Consider the following 19,201-nt stretch of genomic DNA (forward strand, 5'->3'; position numbering starts at 1 on the left):
AAATGCATATTCTTCACCAAAATTATGCATCTTGTGCAAACCGGTGACAACAACAAAAAATATCACACTCACCATTTCCAGCAGCCCCAGTTGTAGCTAAAGTTGTACTTCGTTTTTATTGGATACTAGCAATTCATAATAATGGCGCAGAACATGACGTCTTAAGTAATGGCGAGCACAAGACCAAATTTACTGTTTTAAGTTGATCAGACTGAATCTCTTCACATTCAAAATGCCTTTAGCAGATACACAATGCTCAAATAAAATTAAACCGAAATACTCAAGCATGACACCTCTTTTCAGTTAAACATGTTTTATTTCATGGAAATACAACATAATTTCTCATCCTATGCAGGACCATTGTTGTCCATTTGATAATTCTCCCCCCCCCCCCCCCCCCCCCCACTTCCAGTGCTTCAAAACACGGTCACTTGTACAATTACATAAACAAAGCCTCATGTCACAAATGGAGCCGCCAATGACAATAAATTACACTTCCATGCTTAAGTTTCACAAAGATACATACTTTATTTTTACTAGATTAACCTGTAAATGAACAATAGACCAAAGTTGAATAAATATAATAAAAGGATAGTTACAAAAGAACATTTCTTAATGAAAATGTAAGCAGAAAAAGATCGCAAGAAGGGGTTATTGTTGAGTAAGTAATCTGTTATCCTTCTTGTGAAAAAATAAGGGCTAATTTATCATATCTTGATAGCATTGCTAAAGCAAAAATCTAACAATCATCAATACTGACTATTTTCAAGAAATGCTCAATTAATTACATGTTTTTCTTCATTTCACACATCAATTGGACCAGCATCATCCACACACACACGCCAAACAGGTTAATCTAGTACAGCACTGTTGTCATCCACCCAGAGGTATTTACTCACCTTGTTGCTGTTTAAGATTCTTGAAAAAACAAAACATATTCACCAATCATTTTGTTTTCTTTCTACGTTAAGGAATACCAACACTGTATTTGTGAACAGCATATAAAAATCTTTCCAACAGGCAAAAAGAGAAAAAGAAATGAGGTTTCCAGTCCGTCGCAGAAAAGCATACCAAGAATATGTAAATTAAAGTATTCATATTAAAACAAGAACAATTACAACACACATCACTTCACTTAGTTCGATTGTGAAATTTACATTGAAATTTGTGTTGAATAAAAATGTGTCAAGATAATCAAATGAGTTTGGAGGGGGTGGGATAATAAAAAGCAAATGAAACCGGCCATGTAACATTGTTTCCTTGCTAGTAAGCGGACACATAAAAAAAAAAAAATGCTGTATTTTTTTTTTTTAAAGAAATCACTGGATTTATAGACAGATGACCTATCATAGCCACACCAAATAATTACATAAATGAGAAAGAAATATATTCGGGAATGTGGATGTGAGCCCAAAGCATCCTTAGGCATTCCTCTGGTTTTGTTGCTGACATTTTCCCCCGCCTAACTTGAATAATTAGCATCCATTAGGAATAGTGTTTACCTTATGCTAGGACTCACAGTCATTGAAGACCTGGACTCATATTTTCTCATCTGTTTAAGTAATCCAATGTGGTGTACAGCTGAAAGAATATGAGAGGGCATGCATGAATCTGATTGCAAGTCATGTGTATATTCACATAAACAAATTCAGTTGTGAAGATATACTTTGTACTTCCACCTCTCCTCGACTCCACTATTGCAAGCATTCTCCGAAATTTCATTGAGGGTAACAGTTTGAGATGATTCAAAACAGAATTTCTTTAGCCAATGTGAGGAGGAACTGAAGTAACTCACAACTGTAAGAGACCAGAGATCGATAGACGAGAAAGGGCATCACATCCATGAGGAATGTGGGTGTTTCAGTGTGTGCTGTCTGCCGACATCTATTTTCAACAAGTGGTAGCCAGGGATTGGTGTATAGGAGGCTGGAAACAGCGAACATGCTCCACAGTGGAACTGTCTGTCTCAACGGCCTTCATGTACTTGTTCAGGATAGCAAAGATTTCATTGTTAAGGATCTGGTACTTCCTGATGCGGTCTGCCATCTTCTTCAGTGGCTGTGAAGAAGAGAATAGTGAACATGTGAATGGCGGTTAATCAAGCAACTGGACAACGTTGAAGACTAAAAACATGTGGTCAATACTTAATTTCTGTGACAGTTACAGTGCACCCACCACATTTTTGATGATCTCATCCTTGCCATCTTGTCTTTGGACTTTGAGTAGGTGGTAGCAAAAGTCAAAGAGATCAAAACGACGCTGCTGTCCCAACAGAACAATGACAGCACAGCCAGCCCAGTTCAGGCCATCGCCAAAGCACTGCCTAAAGGTCAAAGCACACATGTCATGCTACACTTCTGATTTACTGTCATTAATTACAATTGTGTGTGTTGAGAGTATTCCAAAAGTAAGAAAATAATCATTGCTGCAGGCCAGTTGAGGCAGTAATGCTCCTACTACTTTACTACTACAATTTCACGAATAGTACCGTACTTATTGCAAGTATTTTTTTTTTACCTCGTGGTAACCAGACAACGAGTGTTAGTCTTATCCCCAGACAAGTCACCTGCTTGAATCGATTCAAAGTGCCCTGCTGGAATTTTTAAGTCATCAGTGATTCAATTAACTCTTACTGCCACTTAGGTTTCTGTTTATATCCTTTTGCACACATCCGACTGCACCATTTTTGGCTGGCTTCTCAGTCACTTTTGATGCATCACTGGATAAAATAAATGCCAGCCATTATACCTTTGTATCATGATGCAACTCAGTGTGTCAATGTATAGCACCTAATTTCAGACGAGTAAGTGTTAGGTTACTTTGTCTTTACTTTATTTGGGCACAGATACAAATTGGCATTATTTGATGAAAATTGAATTTTCTGGAGCCACGGTAAAAATACTTTTCATAACATTTTTAAGGAACCGATTTAAGCAAGTCAGTGGCTCTCAAGGCTCGAAGGAGTGAGGTTTTTCACGAATGTACACTCACGCAGGTGGCATCATTGCCCCATATTGTTTTTATTTCACAGATCACAACGCTGTGTGTATATTGTTTTTCTTGTAATTTTTTTTCATGATTGAGTTTTGTCTTTGCTTGCGCGTCGCCAGCGTGTGATGTGGAAATTACATTCTCAACGCTGAATGGCTGCCGCCGACGGACTGGGCCCACGTGGGCCGGCGAGAAATACTGATGGCCCCTCCCTGACAGATTGATGATGCCGACCTCTGGTATTCAACATACATAAATCTGGTGTTACTCACTCTGCTGTGAACTCGTGAGTGCCCACTGGAATGCAATACACAAACTGCATTGCACTCCAGAGGCGGTGGAACTCCATGCACTCATCGACATGCATGACACCATTGGTGGGAGGAGGCCCGCGCCACACTCCGTCTTGCAAGAAGCTGCGGATACGCGTCAAGATGACCTCAAACATGGAAAGGCCACAGCACAGGCGTTCTTTGGTCAGCAAATCTCCCTCACGTGCAATGGCAATTTGCTACCAGAAAGACAAAACAATGAAATAACATACATTCAACTTTAAATATATAAAAGAGAGATGGGTTTGCACGAGCAGAAAAATACCTGAGGGGTTCCCAGCCTTTCAATCAGAGGCACCAGGTGGAGAGGGGCGTACTTGGCTTCCAGTCTTTTCATCCTCACTTCCAGACGCTCTCCCTCTACACGTCACATAAACATTTTTCTTGTCAAAAAACAAATCACCCATTCAATTTGAATGATTTCTAACCAAATATACCTTTGATGTATACTCTTGGGAGAATGTTTTGGAAGGGGGCAGCATGAAGAAGGTCACACACTTCCTCCTGTGACTAATATTAAAACAAAGTATACAGGATAAAATGGTATGGATGGACTGTGATGCTTCAAAACATTTTAAGACTTCTCGAGCATGCAGGTAAGCCATGAAGTGATGTTAATTTCTCATTCATCCATCATACTCTCCGATCCATAGTTTGTACATGCTGTGTCAGTTAGATGTCTACTTATCTGAGAAATTTAATGTCCCTCACGTTTTTTTTTGGGGGGGGGGGCAGTTAAGACAATAATAACATTTGGGCGTCAGTATCACTGTCGAGTTAGCAGTGAAAATGAAAGAATATGGAATTAGTTGATGCGAGAAGGCCTGGCACACAAGCTGAGTTCTAGTTCATCCTAAAAGGTTTTTGATTGGGTTAAGGTCAGAGCTCTCAGGTTCTTCCAACGCAAGTACGTTATGGACCTTGCTGCGTGCACTAGGAGACAGTAATAATGGAGCAGAAAAGGCCTTCCCAAAACTGTTCCCAAAAAGTTGTGATAATGGAACTATCTAAACTGTTTTGTAAGATTAATCATTTATTTCGGCAAATCAGGGTCATAACCTTTCCGTATATTTTAAGATCAAATCAACTGTTACTGTTCTTTTAGCATGTGATGGCATTTATTGAAGGTGCACAAGCTTGAATGAAATGAAACACTAATGTTAAATAATTTCCAAGTGTGTGCATTCATGACAGGAGGAGCCATGCATTAATACTAGCAGGACACATGCCTCTATGTACAGAACGTATGTTAAATTAAAACAGGATATCCACAGATGTCGCCTATGTAAAAAAGGTTAGTGTTTGATGTAAAAATGAGATGTTATGCAAATAAGAAACATGCACCTAGAATCAGAATACATGTTCATCACATGACTGCAATAGCAAGCTTCCAACAATGTGACACAATTTCCTCCGTGGATGAAAAGCACATTGGGATTCTTATACAGTAGCTTGTTATTGTTTTATGAATCTGTCTTTAGATCTCAGTTAATGCCACATCTGGTTTTTCTAGGCCTGATGTGATATAAAACCGTGTCATGCAAACACAGAAATAGAAAGAGAATACTGCAAGCCAAAGCAAAATGAGAGAAACGGAAAGAAAGAAATCATCTCAATGTTATTTAGACGGCAATGAACAAAACCCATGTCCTTACCACCTGTGGTTGATGCCAGCGTGTAATGAGAAATAGAATCATAGTTTCAAGATTAAACTCACTGGAACACTCAGACTGGGGCCTGAAAGACTCTGTGATAGCTGATTTAGAGGACATTTTCAATCAGGCAGAAAACTTTAGATTCCCACACAAATGACACAACACATTCGCAGTCCAGGCTGGGGGATCTTATTATACCATCTTAAACTGTCATCTCAGCAGCAGAATCGTGATCTTACCAGAGCTTGCTCGATGAGCAGGCAGAAGAGAATGGCGTTCCCCACCTCCCTTAAGCTCTGGAAGACATCTGTCTTGAGCTCAGCGTACTCGATTATATCCTTGAGTTGATGGTGGAAGAACTCCAAGATCCCTACAATTAAAAGAGGATGGAAATCTTGCTGTCCACTCAATCTTTTTATGACATAAATTACAAATCCCCCCAAAATAAATATTTTATAAAAACAAATGGTTTGTTTGGTACGATAAAGTGCATCCATACAACTAATAATCTAAGATTGAATGTCAGAGGATTTGATGACCCACACTGTGTCCAAGCATCAGGCCCTTGCAGTTGAGGATGAGAGAGGATAACTGAGGGTAGTAAGATTTCAAACGAGTAAGTCGGGTCAGACGTTGTGGTACAGAACGTTGGTAATCTAAGGATTACTAAACCCTTCTCATAGCGGTCGCCCAGCTGCCAAAAGTCTGATCTGAATTTGCAGGTCAAGTCAAGATGCCAGGAGGTCATCCTGAATTGGATGCAAAGTGGTGTGCCTTTTACGGTATACATGCCAAACTATTTTAACCTTCCAGTGATGTCATTGAATCACTCACCCGGGGAGCCGTATTCATGGCGGGGTAGGCGGCAGATTTTGGGCATGACTTCAATGAGTGTTTTTACATACTGCAAGATGGTGCCTTGTAACTGAGGGGACACAAAGGTGAACCGCAAAGTCATATTGAGAGTCCACAAAAAAAAAAAAAAAGATGGTGGGGACATGCTCATGAGGGGGAAAATAACAATGAATACCAAGCTCTTGACAATCTTGAGCAGCTCCTCCATCACAACAGCAATGCCTTGGTAACCAAGAAGACGACAAATGGTCTTGAAGTGAGGTGGGCCAACAAAGTTCCTGTAGGAGCTGTATATGTGAGAGTAGGCAATGTTCAGAGGCTAAGAGGAAAAGAGGAGACAAAGAAAGAATCAGTGTCAGTCAGCAAACTACATAAAGTCTATTTCAACCTGAGTCGTTAAACAATCATTTTGAAAATGGAATTAAATGTGCGTAAGACTAAGGCACACCTTGGACCCATACAGGTAATAAGGCTGCACGTTAGCTGGCTTGTCTCTCTGGGGCTCCTGAGTGAAAGGAATAGCTGTGCGTACAAATCTGAAAATAAAACAAGCTTAAAACAGTTCAACGTTTTACCATTGAAATAAGGCATATCTGTAAGCAAGGACAGACCGGTTGGTGGATCCGTTGTAGCAATAATTAGGGAGGAAATCGAAATTGAGCTCCCAAAAGACATGAAGCGTAATTCGACCGTAGGGAGCTGAGACGTTGTGATTGGCCTCACGGAACATGGCATCAAAGCTGTCCAAGGTCATGTGCTTGGACAGAAGCCGGTGGGTCAGTCTATTGATCTCCAGAAGCCACTCCAACTCCTGACCCAAGCGTGACACAAAGTGTTGCCTTTAAAATCGACATCGAATGCTGAGCTATTTCCCCGGGGTACGATATGTGATCTTTACCACAATAGAGGTTAGATCCTCGCTTTCAAAGCGGCTGATGGCATGGTCCAGAGACTTGTACATGGCAGCAGAGATCCTCTGGGTGATAAGACGGTTCAGGTCAATGGAGCGACCCAGAAGCTGTAGCGCACAGGAGGAACCGAGTGAATATAAATAAATAAGTCAAGTGCACAGTTATATATTCAAGTTGTGTTTAGTACCTGCACATGTCTCTGTTTAAGCAACGTCTCGTAGCGGTTTGAAGGAGGGTACGGTATAATCACCCCATAGTTTTTACACTCTGCACGGAAGCGCTTGTCAAGCAGCACACTTTGGTGGGGAAGTAAAAAAATAAAACTCTTTTAATCGGTGCAAATTATTGTGACGAATCAAACTGATTAGGACCAATTCACACGTCCTACCTTCCAGCCATCGCTTTATAGTACGCAAATATCTGGTCAGCCAACTTGTAGACAAACTGATCAAAGCAAAGGTTGACCTGTGAAGAAGGAGTAAACACTTTTATTTCAAGAAATGGTCATAAAATTACGACATTTGAATTGAGGATACCATTAGACATTACCTCAGCCTCAATCTCATCATAGAGGAACTGCTTCTTGAACTTAGTAAGAGCATAGTAGCCACTGTCATTGTACAAATCCAGGGGATACAGCACATACCTAGCCAAATGAGGAAAGCATTAAACACAAAGCCTTTGGTTCAAAACCCAATCTGACTTGTTGAGGAAGTGGGACTCACTCCATCATTGACGGTTCCTTGGTCTCCAGGATGTGATCGGTGAGAATCCACGGCATGGACATCTCAATAGGGAACTGGATTCTGCGGCCCATAGTTAGCTCAAGGAAGAACTCTCTAAACCAGAGTTGGGACAGGTCACAACACTGCTGCAGGGCCTCTGGACATTCAAAGGACATAACAAAGTGAGGTGTTTCTTCAAATAAATGCAGATTCATACACTCGAGTCATTTTGTTTATCATTCACACATTGTGTTAGGTCAAATGTGTCAGCTTTTTAGCCATACACACTTAATATACGAACATAGTGAGACACAAAAGGAACGTAATGAAAATATGGTATGTCAGGAAGACTTTCTCCAACATTATGGGGCCTGTCTGTGCGAATTGTTTTCTATTCATACAGCAGAACATTTGCAAGGTCAGAAGTCAAAGACAAGAGCCTCTGACTCTCAATCCCAGGTCGAGTTCATCCCAAATGTGTTCAAGGTCAAACCTGAAGACACCAAATCATCCAACCGGAAGAAAATAAAAGAGCCTTTCTCAAACTGGTCAGACAGAGTTAGAAACAAACAAGTGTCCAAAATGTATTGTCTGTCTAAAACGAATAATTCGAGATTCAGGGGGAACGAGGAGGCCTGATCAGCCCCTGATGGACTGATTAACTGATTAAGGACAAGGACCTCAACTGTTTTGCTCAATGAGGTCATTCATTGTCTATGCAGGGAGATTGTCCTCACCACTGAAGTTGAGCAAGTGTGTGAAGAAGAAGGACTGTTTGTGGAAGTCTTCTATGGCTACCACAATGGGTCCATCCAGACTGCTGCGCAGGGTCTTTTTAGAGCCACTCTTGTCTGCAATCAGTGACTCCAACATAGTGCGCACCATGTACAGCTGTAGGGAACACAAAGAGGGACCATGAAGAAGAAACGCCCGACAATTTAATGACATTGAAAACAAGAGCAACTCTATAGTGATACTATACTCAATACAATTTTAAGAGCGCAGTTCTGTGTTGTTGCTCCAATTCCAGTCATAACCATTAAGAAAATCAAAACCACCGGATTTTCACGACCTTAGGGCGTACCGTATTAAAAGGCGTGGTGTCAGTTACGGTGCTATTCCGGTATTTAACATGTACACAAGACGCACTGTATTGTTGGACGCAGTCATGGTAAAACTAGGGGCATGCCTTCAGCGTCCTCTTGCACGCCCACCTTTCCCACTTTGACGTCCGCACGCTGTCCTCAGTTACGGCCGCCTTTCCTCTATATATGCAGCATGTCGGCACAACATCAGTCAGTGAAGCGGACGTCTCATCGAAGTGACACAATAGCATTCACAGATTTTGGAACTCGGTGCAAAGACCAGGCGACCCACATTATTAGACCACTTTGGGAGAAAATGTAAGACTTTTAAGTGCATCTTACGGTCGTGAATATACGATAAGCGTCATTTCCGATGAGGGGAATAATTTGTTGGACTTAATCATTTTGTACTGATGTAACTAAGGAAGTGGCTGCCAAGTGTATAGTATTTGCAACTTAACATAGTTTGAGAGGAATGACACACCAAAGCACTTGCACTTGTTGCATGTCGTGTATTCATTTCGGTCCCTTTTGTTGATGATAACTTCAGTGAAACTTACTTGTGTGCTCGAAGGCCCCACAGCTCTCCGGGGCACCTTGATATCAAAACCGCCTTTGGGGTCCTTCTCCCCCCTCAGACACGGATCATTTGGCGGTTCCCTTGCTCCTTCCCAGTCACAAACGGTTTTTCGAATGGCTTGAAGAACACTGAAGAGAAAGAAAATGGGCAGATAGATCCACACGAGACAACATGGCATACAGTCCATCAAATGTGCTTCTGAGCAAATGATCTGTATATACCTAATGAGGACATTCTTCTTCTTGCGCACGGCTTGGCGCAGAGGCTCTCTGAGGGTCATCTGGGCAAAGTCCTGCAGTGCTGCGTAGATGGTATTCCTGATAGCCTGATTAAACACGGACTCCATTCGGCCCATCAGGACCTGATTAGCACAATGACATCAGAATGAGTAATAGCATCGCACTTGTAGCGGGAAGAAAGTTTTGAAGCGGTATCAACAAAAGACAAAAGATGGTTTATGTGTCAGAACCTGAGCAAATCCATATCTACTCTATACAAAAGGGCAAAAAGACCACGCAAAAACCGAAGCGGTCATTCGCACCTGAAGCCCTTTAATCATTGCAATCACTTCCACCAGCGCAAACTTCTCCTCACTGGTGTAATTATAACGTGTGGCTCGTTCATACTCCTCTGCTGTGCCCGGACAGTCCTTGTTACAAAATTTATCTGTGGGATGGACCAGCTTCCATGAGTACTGAAAGAGCCAGAAAGGGTGGATTATTTTGATGGTGCCTTTAAGAATACACAAACACTCACCGGCAACTTCTAACACGCCAGGTACACACACGTACACAATCTTAATGAGCGACAATACAAGAGGAGATTCAAAAGGTACTACTCACAACTTCCATGACATGCGTGCTCCACTTGGACAACAACTGCAGACCCCTCAGTGAAAGGTCAAAAAGCTCTCTGTACTCCTCATCTGATTTCTGGCTGTCCAGGCCTGAGCCCGTCACCACTTCGCTGTTGCTATAGCGCGCCAGCTCAGAAATGAAGCGAATGTGGTCCTCTCTGATCTGGACCATCTGCTCACACAGGTTGTACTGTGGCGAAATACTGCTTTGGGTGCACGTCCACCTGTGTGCACAAGAGGGTGACGAGGAAGGGTTCATATGGTTCAAGAAGGAAGGGAACCTGTACATCTGAAAGTGTGTATTAATGGGTCTCTTACTTGGACTTGTTTTCCTCGTAGTGAGCACTTGTCTCAATGTAGCGGGACAACTCTATCTGCATGTCTCCAAATAGTGGCACCACTTGAAGCTTAAAAGCACAAGAAAGAAAGTCTCTTCTGATACGGTTGATTTTGGACAGAGATAGATTGAAAAGTTCCATGTCTTACTTTAAAGAATTTGTCAATCTTGCTAAGGTTGATCCTCTTTTTGGCGTCTAGTTTGTAGATATTACTCACATTCCCATCCATCAGGTAAAGACCAAATCCCATCACCTGACACATATACATGTTGTTTTAGGGTGGAAAAAGACAACCTCCAACCTCAAGCACATGACTACAGTAAACGGCTGGTAAGAAAGCATGAAATGTGTGTACCTTGAGAAGCATGTGTTTCTCACTCGGAGTCAAATACATCTTGTTCTCGTAATAATCGACACAGATGTTGACGATATCAGCCAAAAGTTCCTCGTAACCTGGAATCACTTCCAGCTGTTGGTGCAGGCACTACACAAACACAAAACAACAGAGAGAACATATAATATTCAAAGTTTGGAAATGGTCACTTACAATTCGACATGCCCACCGTTCTTTGCCTATAGAGTAGATACTTCCTAGGTCATTGGACAACCCGCTCTACCAACGAAGCCACGGTTTCCCAGCAAAACTAGAATGCCGTTGTTGCCCTGCTGGTAGGTGGTGATACCAGCAAGTGTCCAGCTGACCACCAGATATCTCCAGCGCCTGGCAGGGCAACAGCAACATGCTGGCCCTGCTTGGCCACTGTGGTTCGTTAGTGCAGATTGGGTGTTCGAATCTTGGCTTTATTTGTTCTGTTTTTGCTGCTGGTTTTGCTTGTGACACCAGCATGGACCAGCATGCTGCTGTTGCTCTGCTAGTCGTTGCTGACACCAGCAAGACCAGGAAGAAAACACAATAAAATTATACAGGCCAGGGCTGTTTTAATTTTTTATTGTTTTGCGTAGCAGTGAAGTTACACAATTTGGTGAGGATAATCCAAGGAGTAGATAAGGTAAACATATTAGCAAGTAACAAACAAACCTGAGTGATCCTGTTGTGGTTGGCTAAGAACATGGACAGATTCTGAGATTCCTGGATGGATTGAGGGTCAGCCATCTTCCTCAGGAACTGAGCAGCCCTGAAGACAAAGAGAGCCTGACACATTAACCAGTGTCCCTTTTGGAAAAGCAAATGCAGCAATGAGAAAGGTTGCATTTTTGTATGGCACAGTACCTTTTGTAAGCAGAATGATCGTTCTTTACGCTACATTTCATGTTTTTCAGTTCGTCCAGGACAGCAAACATGTTGATAAATTTGCCCAGAGTGAGGAGATAGGCCTCAGAAACAAAGTCTTTCCTTCTCTCAGCATGGCAGAGACGCTTCACTTCGCTACAGAAACGTTCTATAGCTTTCCGCTGAAGAAGAAAAACAAATTGAACCCCATAACACATCAGTATTTGCTCTGATGCAAAGCAATAAATAGACGTTTAGATGTACAAACAGTACATCCTTTAGACACTCATGCCCTTATACTAATTATCACTTTAAAATGTCTTACTTGGAAGTACATAAACTTCATGAGCTTGGTGACTTCAGGCTCCAACACCTCCACTGTTTTCTCGTAGATCTCAACTCTGTTGGGTTGCTCATTGCATTTCACCTAATAAACACCAGAGGGCACCATTACAGATCTTGCCATTCTAGCTCATACACTAAATGAATTGGAGCATTTAAAATTGAGCGTCAATTCAGGACCACAAGATAAATTGCAGCACTAAAAGAAGGACTGCTGATAATTGCAGTAAAATATAAATACACCTTGTTTTGTGTATTTTTTTTTTGTTTCAAAGTTTTCTTCGGTTTCTTGATGTTTAAGTTCTGCCACCCATTGAAAGGGGAACTTGTGGGTTGAACATGACAATATAACATACACCACACTGGATTTCACAGTACAGTCAGTGAAGTAAAAATAAAGTGTGAGTCGACCAATCAACATTTATTTGTGTCTGAATGTTACCTGTGGAATAGCTCGAGAGCAGCTTCTCCAAGTGTAAAGCATCACAGCATACTCATGTCCTTCCTCCAGCATTTCATTCTGCACAATGTGTAAAAGTAATAATGCGTTATTTCAACCATGTGAACAGTGTGTTGCTCAAGCAAAAAAAAATTAAAAATGCTGGTCATTAATAAGCTGCTATTTTGATATTTTTTTTGTTGTTGTTTTATTGTTTTATGTTGAGAGGGAAGAAATTTCATCTGTGCTGTATGTTACACATACAGTACATTTGACAATAAAGTTTATCCAATCCAATACTAATAAAATAAAAATGGAAACTTAAACAATGCTAATGACAATTACATTATCACGTTAACCAATATAGTCTCAAAAATAATGATGTAACATATTACACAAAACAACAATATGAATTTTTCAAACCAGAAGAACATTTGAGCAATTGTTTTGTTTGCAGTTTGTCAGTTGCACAGATCATTTTGACAAGTTATTGTTGAGAATTTTATTGAGTGCAGGTTTGTATTAAATTTACAATGTCTTCACAGAATAGTACGTTCCTCTCAGATGAGCAACTTGTTCCATTATGAATGGGCACTTATTAATATTTCAGCAGGGGAACATTCCATTCAGAAATTACCTCCATTCAGAAATAGGTGAGACACATTTCTCAATACCACTCGTTCCATCATCCTAAAATAGACTAGCTTCAGCCAAAGTGGGACTTCTTGATGAAATAGACTTGAATGAAGCACAGCTTCCCCTATTTGTAAGTCGAGTCACACAAGTCCCCCTCACAACATCATTCATGGAGGAGGAAGTTGAGTGGAACTTTGCTCTGTCGTAATTTTTGGCTGGACCAACAACCAAACAGTTGGCCATACTAATTATGATGGCAGACCAGTCGTAATGAACCATTTGAAAATACAAAAAAGGTCTCACCATGCTGGAGTGGACTGTAGCTTGCTCAATATAACGAGCAATGCCAGTCACAAATGCATTCCTATCTTCAAAGTTGGTATCAAAATTGGCCTGGAGAAGAAGGGAGAGATTAGTGAGGACAGTGAGATACATTGACACTAGCTGGACGGATGAGAGTGTAGGTGGGTTTGTACCTGGTACATAATGGAGGAGGGAGGGGGTTCAATGCATGGCTGCTGGTCTGGGAGGGGCAGCTCCTCCAGCAGGTCCACATTGGACAGGGCATCTTCAAGCGTCACGTGGGTCGTCATGGTTACAATGCCTCAATCACACCACACTCAAGTCTGAATGATGAAGGGAGAACATGAGATGATTACCATTAAATAGCCCGCGGATGAATGATGCCACTAAAGGGAAGGAGATTTATTATGCATTTTGTTTCCTATATCTGTGACATGCTTTTGTCAAAATACCCCAAGCAACAACCAACCAAAGCAGGATACGGCTTTTGTTACCATGACAACCAGAGCTGGGGGGGGGGGGGGGCGCTCAGGAGTGGAACGAGGCAAGCCGCTTCGACTTACGAAAGCAGAGCCCAGAGTGTGGAAAGAGTGCCCGTGGAGATAAAAACATGGTCACTCATGAAGGCAGCACTAGTTCATGAGTTAACATTAATAAGAATGAGTGGGTGAATCTGTGCATGTGTTTAGTATAAGAACCGTACTTTCCAGATGACTTTTTTCACATTTTGAACCATGCAGCTTTATGATGCTGTTTATTTGTGAATTTTTACTGACAAGCTTCAAGCTGCCAATAGATTTACTCATATTCTTGTCACATTTGTCCAATGAAATTACCGAATACATCACAGTGGACCATTGAAACTGTCCCGAGTCCGCTCTCATACTGAACAGTAATCAGCCATTTGCGTTTGGAGTGGGCACACGGGAGGAGCTGGCTGCAGCATTACAGGAGTGTGTGTGTGGCTCTGTAGGGCGAATGTAGAAACTATATAGTACATAGTAAAGCAAAAATAAGCATCTAGAGTTGAGTTTGAGCCTGGGGAACGAGTGCCATAAATACATCCATCTCTGCAGTGCGACCCCCGTCTCTCTGTTGTTTGTTTGGAGACTGACTACCACCATTGCTAGTAACTGACTGAAAGGATAGCAATTTCGGCCATGGACCTCACGGACTTACAGTATGTAGAAGTTTTTACATTCCCTGCATTTCCCCAATAGGAAACAAACAGGTTGCCAAAGGCTGCTCTGCTGCGTACTGAAGCTTGTCAGTGAATTGGCATCGTGTGACAAGAAGAGACACTGAGAAAGGTTCTGGAACGCTACTCGGTAGCTAGCTGAATTCTGCATTGTTAGGGGAGGGGGACAGCCGGGCATCTACCGGTGTTTCAGGAAAATAGAAGTGTTCAACTGTGTGCCCTCCATGTCCCATGTTACCGCATTGAGACCTGCAGCTAATAATACCAAGTGGGCAGTGTATGCACATTTATATTTATGGCTAAATTTAGCTGTTGTGGCTTTTAATCAGGTGCATTTTGTAGACCAGAAATGACCAGAAATTAAAGTAATGGTATAATAAACATGTCTAGGTATGTCAATTCGTCATCTGAACCCCTTTGTCTTTGTCCTTGCACCTGCATCTGTACCATCTCCCTTTTCAATAGAGACATTCTCAGCAATAAAATTCTAAACTAAGCAGCAAACATCTTGTGTTTGTCTCAGAAAATCTACATGAAGAAATTCAATGAGAAATATGGGAAACGCTGTGACATGTGTCCATTGAAAATGGAGTTGGTGTACTATGTACTGTCTGTTGCACATTGTTATGCATGTACAATCACATGATACATGGGGAGATATTTAATGTATGTAAATCACCATCTTGATCGCTACTAGAAATGTAGTGCTACTCTTAAGAAAGTGCAGCAAGTCCTTGCCCTCTTTTTGTCATGACAATCACCAGCACAACTGCAGCAGCATGTGTAAGCTCTTAATGCCCATCATGGGTCTTTGGAAAATGTGTGTTTACATCAGACCGGGCAGACAAAGTTGACAGGGCCAATAATCGGCTTAATATGCAGAGCCGGAAGCGAAAAGATGAGTGTGGAAAAGAAATGTGCCAGCATAAACTATTATGTGTGACTCTTCTCTGACTCTGAGTTTATCCTTGTGCAATGGTACAAAGTACTGCAAAACATTACTGTGTTTAACTGTACCGTAACCTGTTTACTGTAACTGTAAACATCGATTTAATAAACTCATCCATCCATCCATTTTCAACACCGCTAATCCTGGACAGGGTCGTGGTGAGTTGCTGGAGTTTTTCCCATCTGACTTCGAGCAGAAGGCAGACTACACCCTGAACTGGTCGCCAGTCAGTCGCAGGGCACATATACAGACAAATGAAAATTCACACCGACATTCTCACCGTGATTGAGTGGGAACCGAACACATGCTGCCCTCACACAAGTCAGGCGAGTCTCCCACTACACCATCAGCGACCCTTAATAAACTCAAATGTAGGTTTTCATTTGTGTTAGATACAAAGTTATAACGTAGTTGTTCCAAATATACAGTAACAATGTGATGTGAACACACAATTACATATGCTGCACATATATTTATATTACAGTATAAAATGCAAATAAGTAAAATATGTAACTATATTAATCGAAGGTAATTCTGAGAACTGCCATATTGTTCAAAAACACAATGTGGACTGCAGCAACTTTGAGTGTATTAACAATCCCAATGTTAAAAATAAAACAATTTTCCTTTTCAGAACCTCCAACAATATTTATATTTTGGGGACTTGGGTCACCAGAAAAGTTTTGTGTGTGTGTGTGTATGTGCGTGTGTGTGTGTGTGTGTGTGCGTGTGCGTCACCAATACATAGCAAAGGGCCATTTCTTCCCAATAGAGTTTATAAGGGTTACTGGTTTACTTACGGTGTTATTTGTTCAGCGGTTTGGATAATGGATGGATGCTTTTTTTTTGTTCTTTTTTTTGCAAAGGATTAAAGGATTAAAAGTGTACATCTACTAGGCCATATCACCCAACCCTCGTTGACTTACAGATGCTGAATACCCCCACTAATCATCAGTCTTAGGGACCGCGCTCTCCTGCGAACAGCAAAAAAACCCCACATTGACATTGATTGACTGCCTTTAGGGCGCCTCTACAAGCATCAACCAGTGAACATGTACGAGGAAGGGACTCTGTAAACAAAAACAGCTAAACGAAACAGTGAGAAACCAAGAAGATAGCATGGACAACATCCTTTAACAATAGTAATAAAAATACTGCATTATTAAATTAATAGCTCTCTGAGAATGAAAACAAAAAATATATATCATTACTAACAAGGATGTTTATCTGTTGTGCAGAGAACTGTGGCCAGTGTCTGTTATCATGCACTCATCAAGAGGACACAGACTGAGTGAAAGTGTGTCACGGGTAGGGTGGCACGACTGAATGGAATCCCCTGCCTCGGGGTTGACTTTGTTACATTGATTCATGCTCACCAAACAAAACCAATCTAGAGCATGTCAAAACCCATGTTCCAGCAAAGTCTGTGAAATGTACTGCATCGGACGTTGGCTAATGTCACCTGACCACATGAATGACATGTTTTTATTTGAGACCATGAACAATTGACACCACAGGCTTGTGCGAAAACAAGCCTGTTTCACGTGACCAACCTTCCCAAGTAGGAGAAGGGATGAGGGCAAAACAAATCGCAATCATCATGTTATGTAAAGGAAGTAAATACGAGCAGACAACATTGACCATAAAAACGAGCATTTGTGTGTGTTTGGATAGTTTTGTTTTGTGCCTGGAATTCAAATCTGCTCTCGCATTTTTTGGAATGAGCGTCATATGTACTTCCGGGTAATGTGCTGGGCAGACCTTCTTTATTTTGGAGTGAATTTAAAACCAACAGTTCCAAGTCCTCTTCCATGACTCTTTCTTTGAAATACTGCCATTGGTCAACCAAACGCAAAAAAATTAAAAAATATGTTCCATCGCAAAGATTGCGAGATAACGCATTTGTGTTGTTGTTGTTTTTTTGTTTTTTGCTTCAATGTCACCTTAGAGTCTCCGTATTGAGGTGTATTCTAAGAATATGTTTTTGCTTGTCGTTGTTGTTTACAATAGTGGAGCGCAGTACTAAATCAGAGTGACTCTTTTGTTGGTGTATTTTTGCATATTTTTAAGCAACATGATTGGTGCTAAATATTAGAAACATGAGATGCAAAGCTATTGTATTTTAGCATCTTAACACCAAATCGTTTCATTTTGATCAAGAATTTCCTGTGATGGAATTTTATACATGCCCAACATTTTTCTAATGTGATTTTTATAACACAATCAATGTGTGGTTTTGCTCTAGAATTGGATGTGATGATGATGTTTAGAACGCCAATGAATATAACATGCCAAGTTTGAAGGGTTAAAAACTATGGGCTTGCCATTTGAAACTAAATAGATGGTTAAATGGACCATTTTTGTGTGGTGATATTAAGAAAGTAAAACATTACAAACACGGATTATGTAGTTTTTTCCTAATCCACCGCAAACTACTACTACAACCACATTCATAAAAAAATTGTTAATTTGTTCTTGAACAGTGGGAATCCAAACAGAGCCTTTTATTTGGTGTAAAGTACAATATTTGAAGCTTCTCTTTCACAAGGTGTTATTTGATTGTGTCGACATAGGCAATGAAGTGTCCAGATGGTGGAAAGATAATAATGCAATTGTGTAGTTGTGTAGTATGTAGTAGTTGATACAGATTTTTGTATGAGGCTTTTGAGGGAATTTTTCGGTGTCATCTGGAAGGACATTTGGTGAGGAATGCGGTCAATTACAAATCATGACATCACGGCTTTGGGTGAGGGGCTGAATTACACATTCACACAGCAGTCAGGTTCCAACCACGCAGAAGTCACACGAGATATACATGGTGGGAGCCTGCGCGGGGATTGCGTGAGTTCGTTGGAAATTGTTAATTTGGATGTGAAGCAGAAGTGGGCGAATAGTGGATGTCATTTGAGCATCAGTCACAGGCCCGCAGGCGTGTCACCATGAGAGCAGAGGAGCTTCTCCAATGTTGACACCTCGCTCACTCTCACATCCACGCTGAACCTATTTACACAAAACGAGGAGTCATATATCAAACGACTATTTTATGCAACACCCTGGCAGTTTTTCCTCCATGTGAGAAGGGGGTGGGGGAGCGTGTGGCCTGCATCACTCATCGATGCACTTGCTACGCTCGCATCACCCCACCCATCTCAACAGCTACGATGCCGCTGGAAGCTAACGGGAATCCCGTGTGTGGGGGTAATGAAAAAAGAACCGCCTCACTCTCAGAAACGCCCAACGACCTTTAATGCACTAAATGTGTAAGCGCTGATAAATACCGATAATGATGCACTATGTGAGTAGGAAGTGAGGCAGAAAGCGAGCGCACATCACCAGCGACCACACGTTCATCTTCGAGGCTCCATCCATCGCCAAGTCGGCACGTACCTGCAAATCTCATGTCCGTCCGACAACACGGGAGGACGGACGGACACTGCAACGCCGATCCGACCTCTTCACTGCCTTGAGCACGTCTTCAGAGTCGACGGGTGCTCTAGTTTTGCCCCGGTGCCGAACCAGCTCTAATCCACCCCACACAAAGAGCAGAAAATGGCTGCAAGTGCAGTTTCTTAAAGGGACAGTCACACTGGCGCCGACATGATCAGGAAGACAATGAGGCAAACGTGATGCTTTTCGCGGTCATTCGTGTCCACAAGCATCCATCACCGACACCGCTTATAATCACCATTTGTTATGTTTTAATAAACGAGCGTCATACACACACACACCCACACCCACACGCACACACGCATACACACGCACACACACACGCGCG

General features: G+C 41.6%; 1 protein-coding gene across 2 annotated transcripts; it reads right to left on the reverse strand.

Annotated features, from left to right (window-relative positions):
* Positions 1-296: 296 nt before the first annotated feature.
* On the reverse strand, positions 297-18,984 carry cyfip2 (cytoplasmic FMR1 interacting protein 2). Of its 2 annotated transcripts, XM_086099735.1 has the most exons (30): positions 18,814-18,979; positions 13,453-13,602; positions 13,280-13,369; positions 12,344-12,421; positions 11,885-11,986; positions 11,560-11,741; positions 11,368-11,464; positions 10,684-10,812; positions 10,477-10,581; positions 10,309-10,397; positions 9,977-10,214; positions 9,676-9,828; positions 9,356-9,495; positions 9,115-9,262; positions 8,207-8,360; positions 7,470-7,626; positions 7,294-7,390; positions 7,133-7,209; positions 6,932-7,040; positions 6,732-6,851; positions 6,445-6,644; positions 6,282-6,369; positions 6,009-6,152; positions 5,813-5,903; positions 5,218-5,348; positions 3,761-3,833; positions 3,589-3,683; positions 3,264-3,502; positions 2,176-2,323; positions 297-2,058 (listed from the first exon to the last, which is right to left on the reverse strand). In XM_086099735.1, the coding sequence occupies exons 2-30, from the start codon at positions 13,567-13,569 to the stop codon at positions 1,891-1,893; spliced, it is 3,759 nt and encodes a 1,252-aa protein (XP_085955861.1). In that variant the 5' UTR covers positions 13,570-13,602; positions 18,814-18,979; the 3' UTR covers positions 297-1,890. The 2 variants fall into 2 exon arrangements, 1 of the variants encoding a protein (XP_085955861.1); XR_015097578.1 differs by lacking the exons at positions 297-2,058; positions 2,176-2,323; positions 3,264-3,502 and having other exon boundaries at positions 3,600-3,683; positions 3,761-4,981; positions 18,814-18,984.
* Between the last annotated feature and the right edge of the window lie 217 nt (positions 18,985-19,201).

Source organism: Hippocampus guttulatus, chromosome 2 (assembly GCF_054856545.1).
Source record: "Hippocampus guttulatus isolate MCC_2025c chromosome 2, RoL_Hgut_1.0, whole genome shotgun sequence".
NCBI lineage: Eukaryota > Metazoa > Chordata > Actinopteri > Syngnathiformes > Syngnathidae > Hippocampus > Hippocampus guttulatus.

Excerpts from the sequence above, each read along its gene's own strand:
- cyfip2 (XM_086099735.1), bottom strand. The coding sequence starts at position 13,569 with ATGACGACCCACGTGACGCTTGAAGATGCCCTGTCCAATGTGGACCTG. Across the intron at positions 6,153-6,281 it reads ATTACCTGTATGGGTCCAAG|CCTCTGAACATTGCCTACTC; the intron begins GTGTGCCTTAGT and ends TTTTCCTCTTAG. Across the intron at positions 2,324-3,263 it reads ACTCACGAGTTCACAGCAGA|GCAGTGCTTTGGCGATGGCC; the intron begins GTGAGTAACACC and ends TTTGACCTTTAG.